We start from the raw sequence: 25,323 nt of genomic DNA, 5'->3' as shown, positions 1-25,323 counted from the left end.
GCGGCGTGCTTTACACCACTCCATCCGACGCTTGGAATTGTGCATGGTGATCTCAGGCTTGTGTGCAGTGACCATGAAAACCCGTTTCATGAAGCTCCGGATGCACAGTATTTGTGCTGATGCCACTTCCAGAGTCAGTTTGGGACTCTGCAGATAATGATACAACAGAGTGTAGGCGATTTTTACGCGCACTGTGCTTCAACACTCGGCGTGGCCTACCACTTCATGGCTGAGCTGTTACTCATAGCCCCTTGCACTTCACAATAGCACTTACAGGTGACCGGGGCAGATCTATCAGATCAGAAATTTGATGAAACTGCCATAATACAAAAGGTGGCACCCTATGACAGTGCCACATTTAAAGCAAAAAACTTGAGGACAGCATCCTTACGGCAAAGGTGTAAAACTGTTTTATTAACACATCCCAATAACAAAGTGCTACGTTTCGACTCAAGCAGTGCCACATTTAAAGTCACTGAGCTCTTCGGTACGATCCATACTACTATCAACATTTGTCAATGGAGATTGCATGGCTGTGCGCTTCATTAACACAATTATTAGGAGGGGTGTCCTCATACTTTTGGCCATAGAGTGTATATATTAACTAATTTATGGCGCGTATAATTCTGATAACACCACACTTTCCATATTCATTCTGAATGTTCCATGTGATTTTTAGACCTTTAGCTTTACTTACATTTTTTTCCCATCAAACACACTACATCTACTTTAAAAGACACTAATCCTCAACAAAAATAAACTTATTAGCAGTTCTGGAGACAGAGCATTGGAAAAGCACCAAGAACTACATCAGCAGCATGGAGGTACTCAGAACAACACAGCTACCAGTGTTTCCTAACCCGGGTTCCCTGGAAACTGATGAGGGGTTCCCCAAAAGACAGCAAGAGCAAGACCTGTCACTTCTACAGTAGGGAGGGAAACTGCCCAAAGAGGCAACGGGGCAGACAAAGTAATACACGGATTCATGATGCCATCTTAAAATATTAGTTTACAACATAATAGAAAAGCCATTTAAAAAATCCATTAATGATTCAAAGACTAGAAAGATCCCAAAGTTAGTTCAAAGTCTTAAGTTCTATAAAAAAAAAATAGTATGACCCACTAGTTAATAATCTCACCAGAGGTGGCTCCATAATGAATTGGTGAAAGGACCACTAGTCCCTTCAGCAGTGGGTGTGTGTGAGAATTGCTCTGCAGGGTAAATCTGCAAAGGAGTTGCGGCGCTTAAATGGGTTGGCCGGGTAAAAAAGTTTTTCTTGCTTTAAATGACAAGTGAGCACTACTTACTTACAGATAAACGCTGCATCGGCCATAAGGGTGCTTTTAGCGCCGGTCACGTGACCACATCAGCGCAGTTCTTTAGTATTCAGTGCTTACGACGACCGGTCACTGGGCTAAACACACCACCAGTGGTCGGCGCGTCACAACAGCACAGCATGTGACCAAAATAAATTCTTCTCCTTGTGTTTAGTCCTCCTTGCGGTATTCCAGACACATGCGCTGTGCAGTCAAGAAGAATTTAGATGTAGAAGAGGGGGTTAGGAGAAGAAAAAAAAAAAAGCTCCCAGTGACCTGCTCACTTTATTGCCCCGAAACTGAGCAACCGAGTTCTCTGGTCCCCTGACTGCCAATGAAAACGGAGGAACGACGCATTTGACCTGTGCAGCGTAAATTTGTAAGTCGCCCTCATTTGTCATTTAAAGTCACAATAATTTTTTTTTTAACTGGAATAACCCTATAACTGCTGCTGTGGCCCCTTCATTCTGATTAAAAATTTATGTTATGTCCTTAAATGATGCCATCAGTTCAACCACCCCGTACACAGTGCTGTACCATACATAGCAAACTGTGACGTCATGTAACAGTGTAAAAAATAACAGTTTTCATCCCAGCCCAGAGGCTTACGTTACATCTCTGTTTTAACAATATACATCACATTTACAAGATGGAAATAATTTCCAGTATAGAGTAATGTTTTACTGTTTAACGCTTCAGATAAGTCATGCTCCTGAATTTATACTTTTGGAAAGTGAAAACGGCAGAGAAATAAAGTGCAGGAAACATTTGCAGACTCTGGAATGGAGTTGGCTACGTGTGGCGCAGGCCTCACCTTAATGTGACTTGACTTACCTCATTGCTATGTTGTATGACTCGGGATGAATGCACGTCTGATCCATGGGGTTTGGCTTGGCAGCAATGGTAGGTGCAGATTTTGCGGTCTTCTTGCCTGGTTTGGATACGGTGCTTTGTGTAGCTTGCACGTTTGATCCCTGGCCCCCTGATCCATCCCTAAAAAAAGAGAAACAATTATATTTTATTTAATGTCTGACTCTTCATCATCCCTCCGAACCTTCTATATTTGTTGCGTTAGATGATTGTATCACCAGACTGTATAACAATTACTTTTCTTTCCAATATCCAATATTCATATATTCCATAAAAAAAGGACTTTAAGGAATGTATGGTGAAAATAACCTATTATATAAATCAAGTTTTTATATTTAAAATATATTTTTAAAGGGTTTTTTCATTTTCCATGTTAATATCCTTATTTAAAAGTTTTCAGACTGTGGATTGTCACAATGTGCTGTGTACACTGGAGCCGCAGTCATCTCATTGTCATCCTAGGCAGGACTACAATGAAAGGTACCACCGCTATTATACAGCTGGGAGCAGATGTCACCATTGACAATAAATGATTGAGACAGCGCAGCTCCTCCTCCCTCCTCCCTCTCCCAGCACAGTAACTTCTGTACGTGACACAGAGCATGCTCATAATACTCCCTATAGAAGTCAACAGGTTTTTTTTTTATAGATAAAAGGAAAAATAATATTTGTATATCACTTGTGATTCAGTTTTTTTAAAAAGTGGTTTTCTACGTAAGTTTTGCAGCAAATTTTGACGCAATTTCTTTTATTTTGCAAAAATGACAAAAAACATTTTCCTTAGAAAAAAAAAGAAAGAAAAAAGTGGCAAACACGTTAAATCTGAAATTTTACAAGCAGCTCTCCCTGCACCCCGAGCTGTGCATTATACTCTTACTCCTTCCCGAGAACAGCTCGGTCTAATCAGTAGTAGGGCTAAAGCAGTTTTCCCACCATTATATGATGGCATTTCGCTAGGATATGCTATTACTTCTTCATCAGTGGGGTTTCAATTGCCAGGACCCCCTCAGATCCTAGAATGAACGAGCCAGATTGCACCTTTGTCCCTACATTCCTGAAGTGGTGGGTACTAGAGATTGGACCCCCACTGATCAACAATATGAGAATATTAAATAAAAGTTTTCTCAACCTTTGGGGCCCTCATCTATCCTGAGAATGAATCGGCAGAAGCCCCGGTTTCTTTGTATAGCCTGGGTCCTGTCCACAGCTTCAATGAAGTGAATGTTGTAGTTTCATGCAAAGGAGGAGGACAGTAGCCGCGCTATGCTGCGAAAAACTGTGACGCAGCTGAAGCACTGAACTAGCGCCTTGGCCCACTGAGGATTGGTGGGGGTCCTGGCATTCAGATTCCCACTGATCTAAAGGGGTAACATATCCTAGCGATATTACATCACTTGTTCTGGTAGGTTGTTTGGGGCTCTCAAGAGGGAGAGGCATACGTAGGATATCTACTGACTGGCAATTTGGGATACTAAGATATAAACACAAAGTAATGTTCAAAAAAATAGCAGTGAGTTTAAAAAAGCAAATAAAGCGCAAAATCATTATAATACCTTTTATTTTCCTAAATACAAATGCACTGGAAATCCTACACATTCAATTCCAAATCAAAACAATAAGAAAATGTATCCACTTTGTGTTAATATTTTATAGAAAGTAAATAAAAAGGAATATTAGGCTATTCAAAAAAAAATAGCAGTGCCGGTATTTTTCTTTAAAAATTCAAAAATGTAATGTATAAACTTCAAAAATGTTTCAGATTTCACTTTACTGAACTAATATTTCGTGGCATAACCATCGTTTCTGAGACCTGCCTGATATCGCATGTGTCGACCAACTTCTGGCCCCTCTGAACAGGTATTTCAGTCCGGGATGATTGGACGACATTCCACAGTTCTGCATTTTTGTGTTTTGCCTCATAAACCGCATTTTTTATGTCACCCCACAAGTTCTCTATGGGATTTAGGTCAGGGCATTGGGCTGGAGTGGCCACTCCATTACCTCAATCCTATTTGTCTGTAACCAAGATGATGTTTGCTCACTGCTGTGTTTTGTGTCATTGTCGTGTTGAAGAACCCATTTCAAGGGCATTCCTTCGGCATAGGGCAACATGATCTCCTCAAGTATTTCGATATATTCAAACTGATCCATGATCAGTATGAATGAGAAACATCCCCATATCATGATTTTTGCGGCACCATGCTTTACTATCTTCACAGTGAACTGTTGCCTAAATTCAGTGCTCGGGGGTGGTCTGACATACAGTCTGCGGCCACTAGACCCAAAAAGAACAATTTCGCTTTCATCAGTTCACAAAATGTTGCGCCATTTCTCTTTGGGCCAGTCAATGTGTTTCCTGGTAAATTTTCACCTATTCAGGACACGTCTTTTTTTCAACAACGGGACTTTGCGGGGAGTTCTTGCTGGTAACGTGGCTTCACTTAATCGTCTTCTCATTGTAGAAGCATCACTGGTAACTTCACATCTTCTTTGATCTTTCTGGAGGGGATCATTGGCTGAGCCTTTGCCATTTTGGCTATTCTTCGATCCAATTGAACAGTAGTTTCAGATTTTGGTTGCTACTTCAAGGCATTTGAGATCATTTTAGCTGAGCAGCCTATAATTTGCTGCACTTCTCTTTATGTTTTCCCCTCTCCAATCAACTTTTTAATCAAAGTACCTTTATCAGAACAATGACTGGAACGACCCATTTTCCCCAGTATTTCAGAAGGAAATTCACTATAACCAACATGTGCCGCCCTCCTACCCTAAATAAGGGCCAAAATTGATACCTGTTACTCCACAGAATGAAGGACTTCACTAATTTAACTCCTCACTGCTATTATTTGGAACAAGCCCCCTTCAATTCATGATTTAATTCCTCAGAATGAGCGGCACGCATGTCCTAATTGTTGGCTCTGTTTCTTTTTCTACTTCTCTACTGCACTTACAAGTAAATTACTTGCTATGTAGAAATATCACTTCTACCAAAAACATTGATTTATCAGGTTAATGAGGTTGGACTGCTATTTTTTTTAACACTACTGTATGTATACGGACGTTAAAAGAGTCTTCGTAACACAACTGCTTTTAAATAAAAATCACAATGTAGGGTACCCAAAATGTTTCCGGACCGTATTGACCAATTTATTATGTATGGGATACAACAGCATGTGCTTTACTACAGTAACGTACTATAAAAAAGACACAATACAAATGAAATATTTGGGGACTTTAACCGACACAATACATAAAACCACATTGTAAAGCTCCAGACCTGCCGGATATACGGCAAAGCCCAGAGTTAATGCATTTGGAACACTCTGGGGGAGCCAATACATTTACACACTCTCAGAAATGAACTGGAGTATGTATCACATATCCTGCACTGATGGGAGGTGCGCTACATTCATCTTTGTGTAAGTGATACACTATTTTTATTGCGGTGATCGAGGTTGGAGCGCAGTTAAATGCTCTACACGCTGCAGGGAAATGGAAACCTACCTGAACAGGTTCTTGACGTACTCCTGATTAATTCTAATGAAGCCGGCACATTGTTGGAAGGTCTTTGGACCCAGCCCTTTGACACACTTGAGCTGCTCTCTGTTAATAAAAGGTCCATTCTTCTCTCGCCATTCAATTACATTCTTGGCCCTAACAGAATTCAACCCGGCGATATGCCTAAAATAAGCATAAAAAAATAAAATTACACACAGTAGACGTTATCAAAATGTGAGCATGAAAGATAGATAAATAGAGAATAAAAAGATACATATGACATAGGTAGAGGGAAGGGGAAAAAAAATGCATAAAAGGTCTGAACAGGGCCTTAGAACAAGATTTCAATACACAGCTGGCTAGATCTTTGGGTCCTGAAATACAATTGGAGCCAAACGAATGAATGCAAACCGGTATCATTTTATGCATCAGTTGTCTTATTAGGCCTTGCTCACAGGGCGCTAAAAAAAAACAGGGTGTAAACGCGTGAAAAACGCTAGCGTTTTTTGTAAAGCGCATTTTAAAGTACATGCATTTTGATGCATTTTCTGACGCGTTTTCAGCGTGTTTTTTGGGCACGTAATTAGGCGCGTTTTTGGCACGTTTTAGGCGCCAGGAATTTACCTTTTTTTACACAACAAGTTTTTGAAACACGCGCGTGTGCGCGTGTAAAAAAAATGTGTCGTATGCACCTACAATGCGGCAAAAACACGTTGAATACATGATGTGTGAACAAGGCCTTACGATGGACCGGTTGGAAAAATGGCCAGCTCTAGATTGACCTTAGCCTAGAAGAAAAGAGACATGATAGATAAGAGTTTTCATGTTGTGGTCAAAATACGTTTTCTTTTGATGCGATTAGCAGAAAAAAAAAAAAATTTTGACCGTGATGTGTGAACTCAGATAGAAGATGATCGATAGGATAGAAAATAGACAGACAGACAGACAGACAGACAGACAGACAGACAGATAGATAGATAGATAGATAGATATGAGATAGATAGATAGATAGATAGATAGATAGATAGATAGATAGATAGATAGATAGATAGATAGATAGATAGATAGATATTCCAGGGTACTGATTTTTTCTTTTTTGGTCACTGCTGTGAGTCAGCCTGATGATAATGATAAGTTTATTATTTTATTGTGCATTTTTCTATGCTTTCTTTTGTCCATGAAAGATACAAACTGCCCGGTCTGTACATGTCTCATAAATAGCTCCCGGATAAAATGTCCAGTCTTCTTTCATTTCTACGCTCCTTACAGTCGCCATCGCTTTGTGAATGGGCCACAGGGAAATGTAGATTCTTTGTAAAGACGTAACAAAAGCCGGGTATATGAAGCGGTGTGAGCGTGCTTACTTAATACTATGTACATTACAGAAAGACAAACAGCATAACAGCCTGCAGGACACAGTGCACATTGTGCAGATACAATACCATAGTCCCCGGAGCAGGTGGCAGCATCAGGGGACATCCCTGTAATACTCTTCACCAGGCCGGGGAGCTCAAAGTGACTGATGGTGAAGAAACATAGAACGCTGTGTTTACCTCAGCAGTGTTTCGGAGCAGATGTTTATATCCACCCCCACGAAGCTGACGCACTCCTCCACCACACTGTCCAGCGTGCCTTTCAGCAGCACCTGCGAGACGTCATGCTGCAAGAGACAGGAAAGGGTTAACTTTATAGACTGCGCCATGTGTTATATCGATACCGACAAAAACTTATATTGTTAACCTTTTAGCTACTGGAATGTAAAGATTATGCCAATAAAGATTAGGGTATATTCATACATTGCGGGCAAATCCTCATTTTTGGCGCAACGTGTGATTAGTGAAAGTCCACCATTTTGTTTATAAATTGAAATATGTCCAAAATTCTGTGCGGATTAATTTCTTAATTTATTTTTATAGCGGTCAATACAGAGCTCCAAATCCTATGCATAGACATATGGGAAGATATAGCAAAACTAGTGCACAGGGGAAGTGATGTAGTTGCCCATAGCAACCAATCAGATTTCAGCTCTCATTTCTCTAAGGTCCTTTTGAAAATGAAAGAAGCAATCTTATTGGCTGGCATGGGCAACTTGCTCCACCTTTCCTGTTTGATAAATCTCCCCTATAGAGTTCTGTCTGCCTACAACCAACACTAGGGGGAGCTTAGGAGTTTACTGTATACTGTTATATAATGAGCTCAATAATAACACAGCATGAAGTAAGCTCCACCTAGTGGTGGCGCCAGGCAGACAGAATTTTATTATCGAACGCTATATCTATTCAGGGATTTGGAGCTCTGTTTCAGGAAAACGGAGCTCCCATCAGTACAAAGAAATATTAACACAGAATGTTGGACCTAAAAATGGTAATGATGGTAAAAGGTTGACAGTTCCTTAAAGGTTAATTCACAAGTGCTATTTAAGACTCTGCTCACACGGTCTCAGGGTGATCCGTTTAACGGATTAAAACAGAGTAGATCCCACTGACTTTAACGGGATCGGTCAGGTTCTCTCTTTTTTTCTTTGAAGGAGTAGAACATAATAAAGCTATGTTCAGACCAGTGCATATGCTGAATGGGTCCGTGGAACACTATGGGCTGACAGAAAATAAGAGAGAGTCCTTTTGGCATCCGCCGGGCAGGTATACCCTTTTATTTTTTTTTCACCTTAAGAGAAGGAGTAGTCTGCTGTGCAGTATACATTATTAATATTCAGGACGTGGCCACATTTTTTGAATCCTTCATCCTCGCATTCCAAGAGCCATAACTTTTTTATTTATCGGTCAATATTGCTGTATAAAGGCATGTTTTGTGTGGGACAAATTGTATTAGGATTCATATAATGTATTGTATAACTTTTATAGAAAAATAATAATAATAATTTGGGTGAAGAAAAAACAACAACAATTCCACCATAGTTATTTGGGCTTTGTTTTTATGGCGTTTGCTGTGCGGTATAATAAACATGTGATTATTTTTCTGCGGATAACGGTGATACCAAATTGATAAAGTTTTTCATGTTTTAAAAAAAAAATAATAATATATATATATCATGTCGTTGATAGAGTTGTGTGAGGGCCAGTCTCTTTGCGGGATGAGTTGACTCTTTCAGTCGTATATTTTTGGGGTATATACGTCTTTTTCATGGCTTATTTTAAAACATTTCGTGAGGAAGAAATATTAAAAAACAGCAATTCTGGTATTTTTTTACAGTGTTTATAAATTAATAAATGTATAGTTTGGGCCGTTATAGACGCAGAGATACCAATTATGTACTTTTTTTAATAGATATTTAAAAAAAAAATAATAAAGCATTTTTATTGGGGAAACGTATTTTTTTGAGTTTCTCTCTTTTATTTTCCTTTTTTTTAACACTTCATTTAACTTTTTTTTATTCCCCCTAGTGGATTAGACTTTGTGGTGGTTAAATTGCTGATTTAATACACCGCAATACTTCTGTATTGAAGTGTATTATATGTCTATCGGCATAACGCTGACAGGCATCCTGTAAGGCTGATGAGACGAGGGAGCCCCCTCTGACGTGACATCTAAGGGGTTAAACAGCCGGGATACGAGTTCCCTCTGATCCTGCCCAATAGATTAAGGTGTCAGCTTTAATACACAGTCGGCTACCGCAAGTGCCCTCGCCATTAGTACGATTTGCATTTACTTTATTTCGCGAGGACTGTACAGTTCCCATTGCGTAAATGTACGTCACAGGGCAGGAAGGGGTTAAGAGACAATATGGGACAGACACACAAGGGGCAGATTGATCAAGCCCTATTTGTAAAGCCCTAACGTATGTTAGCGAGAAGTAGGGGGCAGTTTGAAGGAACAAGTACGAATGCAGGATTAGACTAACAGGGTCTGTTAGTATGGAGACACATAGCTCAGCAGATGAGCTGTGAACACAAAACGATAGAATATTTTTTTGCAAAATTGCTTCATTTTAATTGGTTCAATAACGAGGGTTGCAAAGGTGTACATAACCTTTACTTCTTAGATGATTGGCAGACTGAATGTTGCAGGCGATAAAATGATGCCCGCTTCAAAATGTACCTCTTTGTGCCCCCACAAACTTTATGTGAATTTTCATAACTAGTTGAATCTCAAATAAGTCAATTCATAGGAGATCAATACATCGCCCATAGCTGCAGCTGCCTCCTTCAGTCTGCCAGTCAATATCGTATCGCCCATAGTATACTGGAGCGCTCTGCTGTGCTGCGAATAGTCATACATTTATAAAGTACAGCAGCCCTAATGTATACATTCATGCATTTCCTTCACTTGACATCTGGCAACAAAACTTCCTTTGATCGAGCCGTCTCCATCATCGGTGTATCCTTGCAACACCTGAAAACAACTTCATAGCGGTGTCTGCGCCTCCACGTCTTCCCGACAACAGTTCACACATCACTCAACAAAAGACGCTAATATCAGCAATGTCAATGTTTATGATCAAGTGAAGCATGAAGACGGCACTTTTTTTTCTGTCTACCCAATGGTCTGTTGAAGCATTTCAACAACTACGTGGTGAAAACTGGCATGATTAAAAAGAAAAAAAAGAACTGGCGACCTGCCCTTTCATTAAAAATATGTCTATACCTTATGAAAAAATTTGGATTTAATTCATAGTCTTCTAATTCCCAGACTGTACTTTGGCACAGGCTGGGTTCCTACAGAATATAAATACCCAGTAAAGATTTTCCCGTAATGGACACGGAAATATGTAAACCTAAGGTAGGAGGTAAATGTCAATCTATGGAGATAATGGGGAAAAACAATTTTAAGAGTTTCCATAATTATCAGTCCTTCAAGTAACCTGGAGGCCACTTTTATACTTTTGGCTTAAAAATAGTGACACAAAATATATATATATATATATATATATATATATATATATATATATATATATATATAGGTTATACAAGATGTCCTCAGGGTTGTCACACCCTAGGCAACTGATCATGAGTCCATTGTGAATTTAAAAGGTATGTCCACCTTTGCCACAATTTTTTATTTTTTATTGCTCCAATGTATCCCAAATATAAAATGAAGAAACTTTGCAAATTGTATTAATTAAAAATATCCTATTGCCTTGAGTCTACAGCTCGTATGCAGACCTATTTGTCTCCATAGTAACAGACTACAAACAAACCCTGTGTAGTCTGAACCTAAAGTCACACTCTCATCCATCTGCCCCATTAATGTGTATTTGGTGGGTTAGCAAAAAGTAGGGGGTAGATGGATGGTAATATCTCTCCCTTTAAAACTTACATTAGAGAAAAGTAGACCTGATGCTTCTGGAAAATCTGTTTACGAGGTAAGTTTTTCTGCTGGCCGATCCTTAAAAATAGATTTTAGTTTGCTATTGTAATTATTAGGGAGTCTCCCAGACTCCAGAACTCCCGGTTATGGTACCGGGACAGTCTGGACATAGAGTTCAATTGTGGATTTTCAGTTAACTTCTGTGCAAAGGGGGTTGGGGAAGGGTGTAGCCGAAGACATTGTGGGTGACTTATCAAAACTGGTGCAAAGGAAAAGTGGAATGGTTGCCCATAGCATCCAATCTAGTTGCTGCTTTCATTGTCCAAAGGACTTCTGAAAAATGTGAGCTGGATTCTGATCTTTTCCTATGGGCAACTGATCCTCTTTTTTTTTTCCCCTCGAAGTTTTGATAAATGTCCTTCTATGTGTTCTCCTGCCGGGATACAAACATGAAAACAGATAAGAAGGAACACTGAATACAGATCGCTGTCAGCAGAACATACTTATTAGAAGCCGAGACCCCTGTCAATCATAACCACATCTTCCCTTCTCCTTACAGCAACTGAAGATTTTTTTTGTGTAGCGGGTGATCATTAGCAAGGTTGCTCAGTTTCAGAGACAGACATGGATTTGTTTACATGTATCACACAAGGTGAAAAACGGCGCATCATGTATAAAACCAGGGGAAATATTCAACGTAGCTACTGATTTGTATTTGAGGCCAGGCTGTGACTTCCTGCTGGAAGAGAGGGCGAGAGAGCAGCTTTATTCACAGTCTGGTGTTGTTCACATTGCCGACAACACTTACATACATGGCTATATTTTTCTACTTTTATTCTTTCCTTTTTTTTTTGCGTGATGGGGGATATTACTTCCCTTTAGCCAATAGTTGCCCTAAGACGTCATATTAGATGCAGGACTCGACCATTCTTGGTTTTGTAAACTGAAGATTATGGCTAAAATCTCGGCACATTATTATAAACACCCTTATTATTCCAAAATAGCCCTGTACTATTAAACGTCACGAAAATATATTTTATAAGTCAGGTAAAGGTAACTTTTTAGAAGTGCTCATAAAAATGTGACAAGACACTACATACAGGCAGCTTAAATTTTGCACGAATTCCTTGTAACTGGCCTCCAATTCCTTTATCAATAGCTGGAGGCTACAGGAACGCTGGCCATTAGAAAGTTTTTAACCTGCAGGAAGAGGTTCATGAAAAGCACATGCGATTTTAAATAAAGGACATTTCTTCTCCGGTGCCTCTTCATTTGGATTGGCATGTGGTAGTTCAAAGCACTAATCAACCATGGCACATGGTGAGTGACCCATGAAATACAGCGGCCAGACAGAAGACTGCACACACTCCAAGAGTTTTATTCTATTTGCAGTGAAATGCTGGTAACACACATCTGCCGGCTGCGTAGCTTCATGTCATTTATTACTGGCAGTACGCAGTGATTTCTAGTAATCACATCCGTCTTCTGGAGAAGCGTCTTATACCAGAGAAAAGGTTTATAAATCAATGAATGTTATAAGAGTTCCTCCAAATATAATTAGAACTTCTGCTAAAAAGAGGAGCTGTCAGCTCTTCTGCCATGTCTGTTTTAGTAAATACTAGAGCATTTTTTTCTGAAATCCCTGCATCGGAGCCTTCCTCTGTTATCCCTCCTGAAAATGTATGATTAAACTGACAAGCTGGCATCTACACCCCTTAACAGTTGGGTGTCCCTACCCAGTCTGACATTGGTTGGAGTGTCAGCGTGTATAAGGATACACCCCATAAACAAGGAGAATGGGAATGCCCAGGTGTCAATTTATACATATATTTCCAGGAGGAATAACAGAGGAACAGCACAACACAATTGTTATTTTATAGGGAATGCAGGTATCCACTAAAACAGAAATAGCCACAGTGTTCGGACGGCAGGAGATGGCAAATGTGACACTACAAAATGAAGTAAGATTGTCAGGTAGACTACCTTCTCTAGGAGGATCCGACTAAATTACTAATTAAAATCTAGCTTTTTATGGGCTTGTCTGGTGTAGAAAACCCATCGTACAAATTATGGTAGGGGGACACTTGTAACAAAAATACATTTCCCAAAGAGGACAACCCCTTTAAGAACCAAGAAGCTGATATGGGGTTTTTCTCTAAGTGCAATAAGGAGGTTCAAGAAATATACTGTGTTCTTATAAATTACCGCGCAAGTCAGATTAATAGCTTAAGGGTAAATGTACACGATAAGTATTACATGCGGTTTTGCCGCGCGTATGTGTGTGCGGCAAAACCGCAGCATAATACAGTACTAGCATAGGCAAAGAGATTCCAGGGAATTTCATGTCCACGCTGCAGTATTTTTGAAACCGCGGTATGTCAATTTATCCTGCGATTCCACATGCGAATTCTATCCCTGTAGTTCTACAGAAATACGCAGCAAAACGTAAAAACCGCACCGAAAAACGCACCTTCAGGTGCATTTTTTCTGCAAATTTCTTGTGGTTTGCTGCGCTTTTGCTGCGTATTTTCCACAGCAAAATACGCAACGTGTGCATGTAGCCTTATAGGTAAAACCAGTGGCCAAAATCTAACCAAGGTAACCCTGCTTCCAATAATATACGGACAGATAAACTGGATTAAAGTGACATTGTTCCTAGTGAGTATGTGTACCCCATTGGGAAGAGGCAGCTAATGGAGTTAATACATTCTGTGTACACCATGGCTGCCAACCGTCCGTTACGGACAGTCTGCAAAAAGTGTTTTTTTTCTGATGTGAAAAAAACTGGCGGCATTAAAAAATGGAATCGTTTAAAGTTTCTTTAGGCCAAATGCGCACGATGCGTATTACATGCGGATTTGCCAGGAGTATTTTCGTGCAAAAAATCCACAGTGTAATACAGTACCAGCAATATAAATGAGATTCCCAGAAATCTCATCTGCACGTTGCGCTTTTTCTGCATGTAAATTAACCTGCAATGCGTATTTTCAAATCCACAGCATGTCAATTGATCTTGCGTTTCCGCTTGCGAATTGTATTTAAAGAGACTCTGTCACCACATTATAAGCGCCCTATCTCCTACATAATGTGATCGGTGCTGTAATGTAGGTAACAGCAGTGGTTTTTATTTAGGAAAACGATCTATTTTTACCACTTTATTAGCGATTTTAGCTTTATGCTAATTACTTTCTTAATGCCCAACTGGGCGTGTTTTTACTTTAGACCAAGTGGGCGTTGTGGAGAGCAGTGTATGACGCTGACCAATCAGTGACCAATCAGCGTCATGCACTCCTCTCCATTTATTTAGTCAGCGCATAGTGACTGCGTTATTCGCTACGTGCTGTCTTATACTGACAGATTAACGTTACTGAAGTGTTTAGACAGTGACTAGACATTCCTTCCAGCCAGGACGGGATGTCTATTCACAATCACGGCACTTCGTTAACGTTTCTGTGGTACTTACAGCAGAGCAAGCGTAATCTCGCTGAAACCTGCCATTTACAGCGTGATCTCGCTGTATTCAGGAGGGGGGCGCTCTCCGCCTCTATGGACGTTCATTGTATACCTGAATATAGAGCAGCCTGTCAGTCACCGCAGAGAGGTGTGTGGGGGGGGGGGGCGCCTAATAACTAGGAGTCCGCTGTATTCATGAGGGGAGCGCTCACCCCCCTCTCCAGCTGGTGATTGTATACCTGAATATACAGCTGTCGGTCAGTCACCGCAGAGAGGTGGGGGGTGCGCGCCTCCGTCATTAATATGCCAGACTAATAACTATGACTCCGGTGCATTTTTTTCAGCACCCCTACTAGCTAAATGGCACAAATAAATAGTGTGCTATTTTGGAAACAATACTGTTCTTGTGGGCACGATAGTACAATTATTGCTACTATTAAACTAAAATTGCCAATTTAATAGCCCTACTACTTTAGTATGATGTAGTATTTGCAACAGAATAATCATGTCGTTTCCAAAAAATGCTTTTGTTATAGTAAAGCGGTCACTAAAAAGTTGATCTGTCCGTGATTTTTGATACAGTTGTCAGTAAAAAAACTGAAATTGAAGTTGGCAGCCTTGGCGTACACCTCTGCCAAACATGTCGCTTAGGTTAACTGGTTTCCTGTGAAATTGACGCGGATGATTGTGAGCTCCTCTGGGAACATGGACTGATGTGTACAGAACTACGAAATATCTGGGTGCTATATAAATAATGCAAAGGATTATAATCCCACGAATATCCAATGATCGCTGCTCTCAGTTTAATACCGTATAACGCAACAATTACCGGCTAATTTACAATGTGGATTGTAAAACGGTTATACAACTGGCATGAAAGCAGGTAAAACGGGCAGAGGAACTCGTTGCCAGCATATAAATGACTGCGCTAATATAATAAATGTATATATTATATCAATGTCGTTATTATCACAGTAATGAAACACGGCTACTACAAAAACTCAATGCTGCATTCTTCTTATGTATCTATGTAACACAACCGCGTCGGCATAATAATGTTGATATAATATTTATATTGGGTGCATTTTTCAAGCAACAGAAGTCAAACACTGCGGGGACTGTAATGTACACAATCGTCTATGAAACATTATACTGTTGCGTTAAAAAGCGGTCTAATATATATATATATATATATATAAAATATATATATTTTAAGGAATCATAACAATAAACAGTTTATTGCTGTATAAAGGAAGCCAAATGGCGGTCGTATCTTTTGGCTGCTCGAGCCCCCCGTATTTAACGCAGAGTGGCAAGCCCGGCCACATCTGGAAATTCAGCAACGAAAAAGTAAGGAAATGTATTCAGCTAGAATGTAGTAAAACACTTCAAAGGGTTATTATACCAGGTACGGGCTGCTCTTCCCCTCCAAAGAGTGATCTCTTGTATTTTATAAATCAGAAAAACAGTGGGCATAACATTTTCAGCGGATGTTATTTCACAAGGCTGTAGTCACAGCTGTGATGTATTAAACCTGCTAAAAAAAAAAAAAAAAAAAAATCAACACCAATGAGTCTCTTAAAAAGTAAAAAGTCTGCAATATCGAGGGGGAGAAAAGCTGCTTTTGAAGTATTATCAACACCAAATTTGTGAGGTATTTTTCATGAAAATTACGGAGAACTTAATCTAATGACACATGAGGTATACAGGCCGCTGATAATATCATATTATAGGAGCATATTACTGTATACAGAATCAACGGAGGAGAGGAGGGCGCTATCTGTTATGTAAGACTGAGGGATCAGATGTAATAAAAGGGGAAATCCTCTGGTATTTTTATAGATCTAGGTAAGCTTCAAACAGCATTCGAGAAATGGTAAGGAGAAGGTCTAGAGAAGAGAGTTATGTTGGCGTAGAGAGTACATATATATTATTAGGGTTATGGCCAAAATAAACTGGAGCATTAAAGGGGTTTTCCAGCCCCTAAAAACTGATGACCTATCCTCAGGATAGCTCAATAGCTCATGTGTAGGGGTCCGACTTTCGGGACCCCCGATCAGCTGTTTTGAAGGGGCGGCAGCGCTCGTATGAGCGCTGCTTCCCCTTAATTTCTTCTTGCTCACTGTGAGTCATCGACACACATTTAGCGGCGTTTCACTCATATTGCAGCCGTTTCTCCCTTTGAAGTGATCCTTAGGATAGGCCATCAATTTTTAGTGGCTGGAAACCCCCTTTAATTGGGGTTGGGTAGAAGTAGCAGGGCCCCCAACTATCAAGTCAGTTTTAGTAAAAGTCTCTTCATATGTAGAAGAGGGACCCCTCCGGGTCCCCATCAGGCTCTAGATGGACCGCAACTTTTGCACCCATTATATTTACACCGCTGTTCATATAGACCCGACTGTGGGCAAATAATATGGATTGTTTTGTCCATATAGAACTTTAAGCTTTCTGCATCAGAGATTTGTCAGTGTTTTCGTTCAACATATTTTCTCCCAGGTTGCGGTCACAAGTAGGGATAATATTTGGATACACGTAGGAATGTAATAAAATTCAGTATTGAATCAGTAGGAAATATGCATTATTAAGGTATGTTCCCACAGGGCGGAAACGCTGCGTAAAAGCACACAGTGTATCCGCACTGGTCGCCGCAGGGTATTCCAAATGAGAAACCACACCAAATTGTGGTGCAGATTTTCGGTCGGAAAGTCCGCTGCGGAAATCCTACACTGAAAGAAAAAAAAAATGGATAAAAATGGACGTCCTGCAGCCTTGGGATGGCGTTGCAGCGGTCACATGGGATGAACAGTCATCCCAGGAGGCCGGCCTGGACGAAGAAACACCGACTTCGGAGTAAGTATAAGATTTTATATAGGAGTTGCATTTTTTGCGGCGGAATTGCTACTTTTCCCACCGCAAAAAAACATAACATCTGCTATTCGTTGCCAGTTTTACCTCCCATTGAATTAAATCGGGAAAACCCGCAACAAATAAGCAGCATTTATGCAAATACATTTAAAAAAAACACTCTTTTCCGCTCAGCATTTACGCAGTTTGTGGATGAAATTTGTTCAAATCTCATCCACCTTGCTGCTACTGTATTACGCTGCAGATTTTTTGCAACAACATCTGTTGCTTAAAATCTGTAGTATTGTGTAGTTACCCTTAGACTACAAAAAATATGGCCATGTGACTTTGTACATGGACTAGTCGTTGGCTTATAGCCATATTCTAGACCTCCCAAATAAAGAGCAAATATGGACACCTAATACGCTCGGGTAACAGAGGTCTTAGACTGGGACATCACTGACATACACATAAAAGGTGTTAGTATAATATGACATGTACAAAAGGCTCTTTTTGGGTTGACACTCCTGGTGGTCTTCATATCACCTGTGCACATATTCCAGGTAGAAACCAACAATGTGTATGCCCCCTGAAATCTGAAAGAAATCAGTGGACTTGCCCGGGTTCTGCTACATCTAGACATTCAAAGACTTATTCCCAAAATCGACAATTATCTTCTATCCACAGGAGTGAAGAGGGCATTGAATGGAGCGGCGGTTGAGCATGTGCGCTGCCGCTTCATTCAAAGTCTAGGGGAATGACGGAAATAGCGGAGTACAGCGCTCGGCTGTTCCTGTCAGTGCCACATTGAATTGAGTGGCGGGCGAATGCTTGACCGCCGCTCCATTCAAGCTCCTCCTCATTGCGGGGGGTGCAGTGAGGTGGATCTGTGGGTTTTGGACCACCATTCTCGCTATCTGTGGGGGTCCCAGCATTTAGATAATATAATCTATGCTGATTGTTGAAAATGGGAAAACCTTTAAAGACTGTGCCAGCTGTTCAAACAGACGTGGCAAAAGAGTGCCAGTGAGTAGACCCAATTTCAATTATTCTTGGCTGTTCTATAGTTGGTGTCAAATAACAAAATTCTGAGAAAATGTAGCCTTGACCAAAATAAAACTTCAGCTTCCATTTTCTAGTCTGTACTGAAAAAAAAATGAATGAACAATTGATGGAATAATTGAAGAACAAGCCATTACTAGGTGTGTGAGTGCAACTGCCGGCACCTCCACTGATCACCAGAAGGCGTTTTCTCTGCACAGTGCCACTCCTGGCCAGGCAGAGAACTGCAACACAGCTTCATTCAAGTAAATACGAATACCAGACACAATGCCTGGATGGAGAGGCACTGATTGTTGAAAACCAAAAGGAGCAAAGGGACTAGTGAGGGTCCCAGTTGTCAGACCCCCTTTAACCCAGTAAGTTATGGCATATTCTAATGATATCAAATGTAGACTCTGATTGGTTATTACAGTCAACAAGGCAACTTTTTCTCTGAAACAGGTTTGATACATTAGGTCCAGGATGTCTAAATGAGCAAAAGTCTTCAATAAGTAAAATATAAGCAGTGGGGATGCCACAATGTGAAATAATTGTTTCTATTTTATAGTGGCAACAATTTTTTTTTAAATAAATTATTATTAATTATAGTTATACAATTCCTGTTCAACCAGTTTGCTGTACAGTGGAAAAATTAAACCTTCTTGCCCCTTACGACCATACGGTATACAGAACTAGGAGCACCAGATCTAAATGACATGATATTTTTCCCCCTCTTATATTCATTATTGTGTATCAGTGCTCCTCATAGGAATTATACAAGACCCTATCGTTCTCAGAAATCATTTCTATTTCATTACTAAATAGTAAAAACATTTCCCTTTTCTACTCTTGTTCTGGAGCTCTTGTTCTTGCAGCTGTTCTTGGTACAGGATTTACAGACAAGAGATCAAATTCCTGTAAATTCATTCAGAAACAAAGTGTCTGATCACAAAATACAAGTTCTTGAATAACCAAAGTAGATATGAAATACAGTAATGCTGACCATACAGGATATTAAAAAAGGAAACTGCAAGCAAGTAGGCAGTCACAACCCCACATACTCCTAATAATACGTATGATCGGTTATATAGCGGATATAGTAAGATCAGATGCTACAGTGGATCTAATAGCCTCCAATACACATTAGGCTTTGTTCACATCTGCGTCGGGACTTCGTTCATGGGTTCGATCGGACCTTTCCATCAGGGGAACCCATGTACAGATTCCAAACGGTTTCCGTTTGCATCACCATTGATTTCAATGGTGACGGATCCAGTGCAAATGGTTTCCGTATGTCCCCGTTGTGTAAAGGTTTAGTCGTTTTGACGGAATGAATAGCACAGTCGACTAGGGTTGCACGATGCATCGAAATATCAATACTATTTAGATGCCGTGCACCCTCAAATGCTTCGATACCGTTAATTCATGTATTTCGATACCAAGCTGTGCGGTTGTGTAATACAGCCATTGCCCCGCTCAGGTCAGCGATGCACTAATGAGCGCCGGCACCGAAAACAGAACATGGCAGGTGTACTGCAAAACACCCCCAGGTTCTGTCTCCATTACCGGTTCCCCTGCTCATTAGTGCAGCGCCGGCCGCATCACCTCATGCTGACCGTGCACGCACACTTGACAGGAGCGGGGCTATGGCTGTATTACACAGCCCCGCTCTAACGGTGGAGATTAGAGAAACCTCTGAACTCCGACGATATTCCCCGTGAATACTGCGATCAAAGCGGACTGCAGCATTCATGGGGAAAATGAGGGGGATGCCCTTTGGATTCCCTGTGACGCGACCGAGGGACATACCATATATGGGCAGACAGCCCAGGGTCCATTGAAGGACCCCAGGGGTGTCTGACCATATTTTATGTTGTTAGGGAATACTTAGGTATGTCCTAACTACTGCCTGTGTACTATCAGTATATAGATATATGCCAGGACATTAAAGTTTAAAAATAAAAAGTAAAAAAAAGTAATGTTAAATTTAAAAAATAGTAAAAAAATACACATTTTTTTTTTACAAAAAAAATTAAAATAAAAGGTCTCAATACATAAAATAGACACATATTCGGTATCATCGCGACCGTAATAACAAATTTATAGCGTCGTTAATGCTATTTATGATGTTAAAAATAAAATAAAAACGGCTTTCTTTCACTTATTAATGTGAGGCACGAGGTATTATGAATATTGAAAATCCATGTGTCTCACATTAATAATAATTTACACCATCATATACCTCACACATTAACCCAATGTTGTCCATTATGACTGTGAGGAACATGATGGGGTTAAATACTATTAATGTGAGGTACATGGAGGTTCAAAATGCACTTTTTTTTTGGGGCAAAGCATCCTTTTGGTATCGTGTATCGCAATACTACTCAGGTATCGGCATCGAAGTCCAAATTCTGGTATCGTGAAAACCCTACAGTCGACTACGGTATTAATTCCATCATAACGACGGAACCCTTGCACAACGGTGACAAACGGAAATCATTTGCACCGGATCCGTCACCATTGAAATTAATGGTGATGCAAACGGAAACCTATGGTTTCCATTTGGATTCCCCTGACGGAAAGGTCTGACGGAACCCATGTACGGAGTCCCGACACAGATGTGAACGAGGCCTTAGATTGTCAGGATTTACTGACAGAAGACGAATGTGCTGCTTACGACAGATCATCGTACAGTGCTGTAAAAATGTTTTTGCCCTCCTATTTCTTCTATTTTTTGCATATTTGTTTTAGATCATCAAACTACTTTTCGTATTAGACAATAATAACCCAAATAAACCCAAAATGCTGTTTTTAAATCATGAGTTCATTTATTAAAGGAGAAATGCTGTTCAGCCCTATCTGGCCCTATGTGAAAAAGTAATTTCCACCTTAGCTACTAATTTAACCAGTTGGGCTCAACTTCACTAGCCACAATCAGGAATGATTACTGCCCGACCTGTTGAATCTACACATCACTTATATAGAATTTGTCTGGCAATGTGAAACCGACGAGGTGGTGTCAAAAATCGGCACATGCTGCCACGTCCTGAAGAGATTCAAATACAGGTGCCAAACAAAGTCATTGACATCTACCTGTCTGAAAAGGTTTACAAAACCAGTGCTGGGGCTCTGGAACTCCAACGAACCACAGTGACAACCATTATCCACAAATCGAGAAAACTTGGAACAGTGGTGAATCTTCTCCGGAGTGCCCGGCCTACCAAAATTTCTTCTTTCAAGAACTCATAGACGACTCGTCCAGGAGGTCACAGAAGAACTCGGACAAACATCTAAAGATCTGTAGGCCTCACTTATCTCAGTTAAGGTCAATGTACCGGATTTCACAATAAGAATTACTGCATACTGTTTTCAATGTGTAACAGTATGCAGTAAGATCATGAGCTCCCTCCTGTGGCGGCTTCAGGCAGACACAATGTTATGCTTAAAATCTATGTCTATGAAGGGGATTTGGAACTCTATATTGGAAAATGAGAGCAATGACCCCTATAAAGATATATTACAAAATTAATCTGAATTTTGAACCTATTTAGGTTTAAAAAAATATGGTATTCAAGAGTGGACATTTACTTTATAGTTAATTTTTTCCCCAACTGTACACTCTAAACGTAGCCGGCAAACATAGCGATCGAGCCTTAATGGTAATTGAATAAATTCGTAAATATTTTCAAAAGCAACCAGTCAGATTACAGCTTATATTTCTTTAGTAATAAAGATGCCAACTTGATTGGTTGCCTTTGGTAAAATCTTTGCTTGTCGTTTTTTGCGTTCATTTTCGTAGATGAACCCCGCTATATTTTACACTTTCTGGACAGTGTTTATGTCAAATGTTAAAGCAATATGGAATAGACGTAACATTGAAGTAAGTTGTTGACATCTCCCTGCCAGGCCGGGTGATGTAAAATAAACTATAAGGCTACAAGCAGTCATCCCTATATAGATTGACCAGAACCGATATATATATACAGGAAAACATCACAAGTGCGGCCGCGGCAATTAAAGCAATTATCACGCAGTAAGCATGTTAGGTTACATTTCTGTTAGATCAGGTTCAAAAACGCATCAGAAGTTTAAGTGTAAGAAAAAAAAAAGTTTTCTCGGTGGACTTTACAGCATTATTAAATTCAGATGCAAGGTCCTGTTTATATTGGACAGCCCCCAACAGTAGAACAAAGTAAGTCTGTCTGAGAGCCATAAGTGAATTCTACAAGTTAACAGCTATTCATGAAAAGCTGCCATTTCAAGATGTCAATCAAAGCCGGCCATAAGTGGGAACTCCTGCAGACATAACCAGCTGCAGGTTTAAAAAACACTTTTTTTTTTTTTGTGCTGAAAGTGGAAACACAAATGATGTTTGAACGAGATCCTTTTTCATTTGTGAAATATTAGACGGACATTTTTTTCCCCAACTTCAATGACAAAACAGAAGACGAAATTGCAAATAGGTACTTGAAATAACAATTTGCAAACCGATAACGAATTCAGGCTGGAACATTTGGCAAATGAAACCCGTGCTGATCATAAAGTTGACAATCAATATCTCCATTCTGGCTGAAGGTAGGGACAGATATTACGATTTTCAGGTGATCAGGTGAATGATGGGATATTTATCGAACATTTTTTCTGACAACAAATATGTAAAAATTAACATTAATCCATATGGAAAATTAATAAGTGAATATTGTGTTACAAACCTCACAAAAATGCCTAAAGATCGCCATATACTTGAGATAAAAGTAAACCAAACCCACCGATTCTGACAATATCATGTGTATGGCACCTACCGACTATCCCTTCGAAGACATATAGTGGGAAAAAGAGGGATCAGGCACATTGGATTTTTATCCTTTGTTCCTGCGAGAGATAAAACGCTGAAAGACACCTCGTCCCATTGAAACAAACATATAACCTTCATTCTAGCCAAGCGTGCATGCGTATGGTGGCATCAGCAGAAAGTGTATGGTCAGATAAACAATGAAGAATAAGGGCACTTTAATACGGGCCAATGAGCGTTCACATGAACACTCATTCCCGATCATTGCCCTGTGTAAACGCTCGTTCATCGGCTCATTGTATCGTTTATGCAGCACAAAACATTATCGTTGTCAGTAGCACATGTCCCTGTGTATACATTACTGATCATTGCTCTTGCAAAAGGAGCAAACGAGTACCAATCAACAAGCTACCTCGTTGATCGGCGCTTGTTTTCACAACCCATATCGGGCTGTGTAATTGGACCGTTTTTGAGTGTATGTGATATATATTTTAAAATCAATGGACTGATTATCACCAAAGATGCATACAGGATACTCCAACAGTTACAGTATATCAGTCACTAGAAGGTTCACATCTATAGCCACCTGTACTTAAATGGCATCGCCCCAGCGATTAGATGTTATAACTGGGAGAAGTTGTGGGTGGGCCGCAAATTGTGCTCACTCCGGCTAAAAGAGGGTTTAATGCAGGAGAGACCCCCTTTTTGAAAGGGGTATTCAAGCCAAGAGCATTTATCACCTATCCACTTATGACCTATCCACAAGATATGTCATCAGTTTATGATCGGTGGGGGTCCAACACCCGTACCCTTCACCAATCAGCTGCTTCGGCTGCCTCCGGGCACCGAATGTTATGCAGTGGCCGATGTCGGAAGCAGATGGCTCTGTACACTGTATAGCTTCAGTACTGCAACTCTGCTCCTATTCAAGTGAATAGAGAGGCACAACGGCCGCTATACAGTGTAGGGAGCCTTCTGCTTCCAGCACCGACTACTGCATAACTTCCAGTGCCCGGAGGCAGCCGGAATAGCTGATGGGTATAGGGTCCGGGTGTCAGACACCCACCGATCATATACTGATGACCTATCCTGTGGATAGGTCATCAGTATGAAAAACCACCCGTGCCTGGACAACCCCTTTAAGTACCCCTGTGTTTTCACTAAATAATTCACTCCAACATCTCCATATATTATGAATGCATTTTATCCCACAAATCAGGTAGCCTGACAATCAGTAATCAGCATCAGGTTTTGTTCAATTCCACTTCAGCATGGGCAAAATATGTGAGATATGAATGGTTCAAAATGTGTATAATCAGGATCGCTTGGCATTCAGGTTCAATATTTCACAAAGAACCTTCTGGCCTCATCAATTGCTAGCTTGGTGTATATAAAACATAGAGACAGATGAAATCATTAAAAATTAGGTACAAGTAAGGGAGTACTCCAGGGATCCCGAGATCAAATGTGTAAAATGTTAAAGTCAATTTCAGAACTTTTAAGCCAAAGAACAAGAAATCCTTTCTTAAAGTCATGCAATTTTGTCAGGCGCCTTACAAGAAGCCTCTCATAAATCGGCAGCTACAAAATACAGACAAATAAAATGGCTGATTTATTCCTACATTTTACAAGTCGGCTACAATTTGGGTCCTTATTAATGAACTCATAAAAGTGCAGCGGGTTACACAAGTGTAGTAAAGAAAAAAACATGTCATGCCGAATAAAAAATAACAGTAAATACAGCTAGAAAAAGGGAAAATGCAGCAGTTTAACGGTAAGACCACATCTTATAACTCTCCATAGAAGCACGCTAGGCTGTATCCGTAACTCTCAGAGACTTCAAGGGAGAGAGCTAGGCACGTGACCCCACCTTTCCATTTGGTCTCCTGGATTGGTTTCCATCTTGTCTTGCAGAACGGTAGTCAGAGGACCCCCATTCTCCATATAGGTGGGATTGCCAGATGTGGGACCCCAGTTATAAAACATTCATGGCATAACCTGTGGACATGCAGTAGATGTCTAAAGTGGGAAATCCTGCACACCTTTGCTCAATAGTCAAGAACTACTCTTCTATCACTGTGTGCTGTGTTTTTCTTACTATATGAGAACCAGGTATAATCCTGACCTCTTCTTCCTCTGGTAGTTTCCTCATTTTGTCACAGAGTCACCCAGGCTTTATAGGAATACATAGACCCTGCTTACTCCTCTACATTCCTTTGTTAGGTTTTACATTGAACCCA

General features: G+C 40.2%; 1 protein-coding gene across 1 annotated transcript in view; it reads right to left on the bottom strand.

Moving 5' to 3' along the window:
• Positions 1-25,323, bottom strand: part of SRBD1 (S1 RNA binding domain 1) — a 180,245-nt gene that overhangs the window by 18,977 nt on the left and 135,945 nt on the right. The window contains exons 18-20 of the mRNA XM_075863219.1: positions 7,239-7,345; positions 5,692-5,868; positions 2,152-2,310 (exon numbers count right to left, since the gene is read on the bottom strand). Coding sequence (XP_075719334.1) covers positions 2,152-2,310; positions 5,692-5,868; positions 7,239-7,345 — 443 coding nt within the window. The remainder of the gene's footprint in view (positions 1-2,151; positions 2,311-5,691; positions 5,869-7,238; positions 7,346-25,323) is intronic.

The sequence above is a fragment of the Rhinoderma darwinii genome, chromosome 4 (genome assembly GCF_050947455.1).
Source record: "Rhinoderma darwinii isolate aRhiDar2 chromosome 4, aRhiDar2.hap1, whole genome shotgun sequence".
In the NCBI taxonomy this organism is placed as follows: Eukaryota; Metazoa; Chordata; class Amphibia; order Anura; family Rhinodermatidae; genus Rhinoderma; species Rhinoderma darwinii.
Note: the sequence above shows the minus strand (reverse complement) of the source record. Positions and strands in the feature narration are given on the sequence as shown.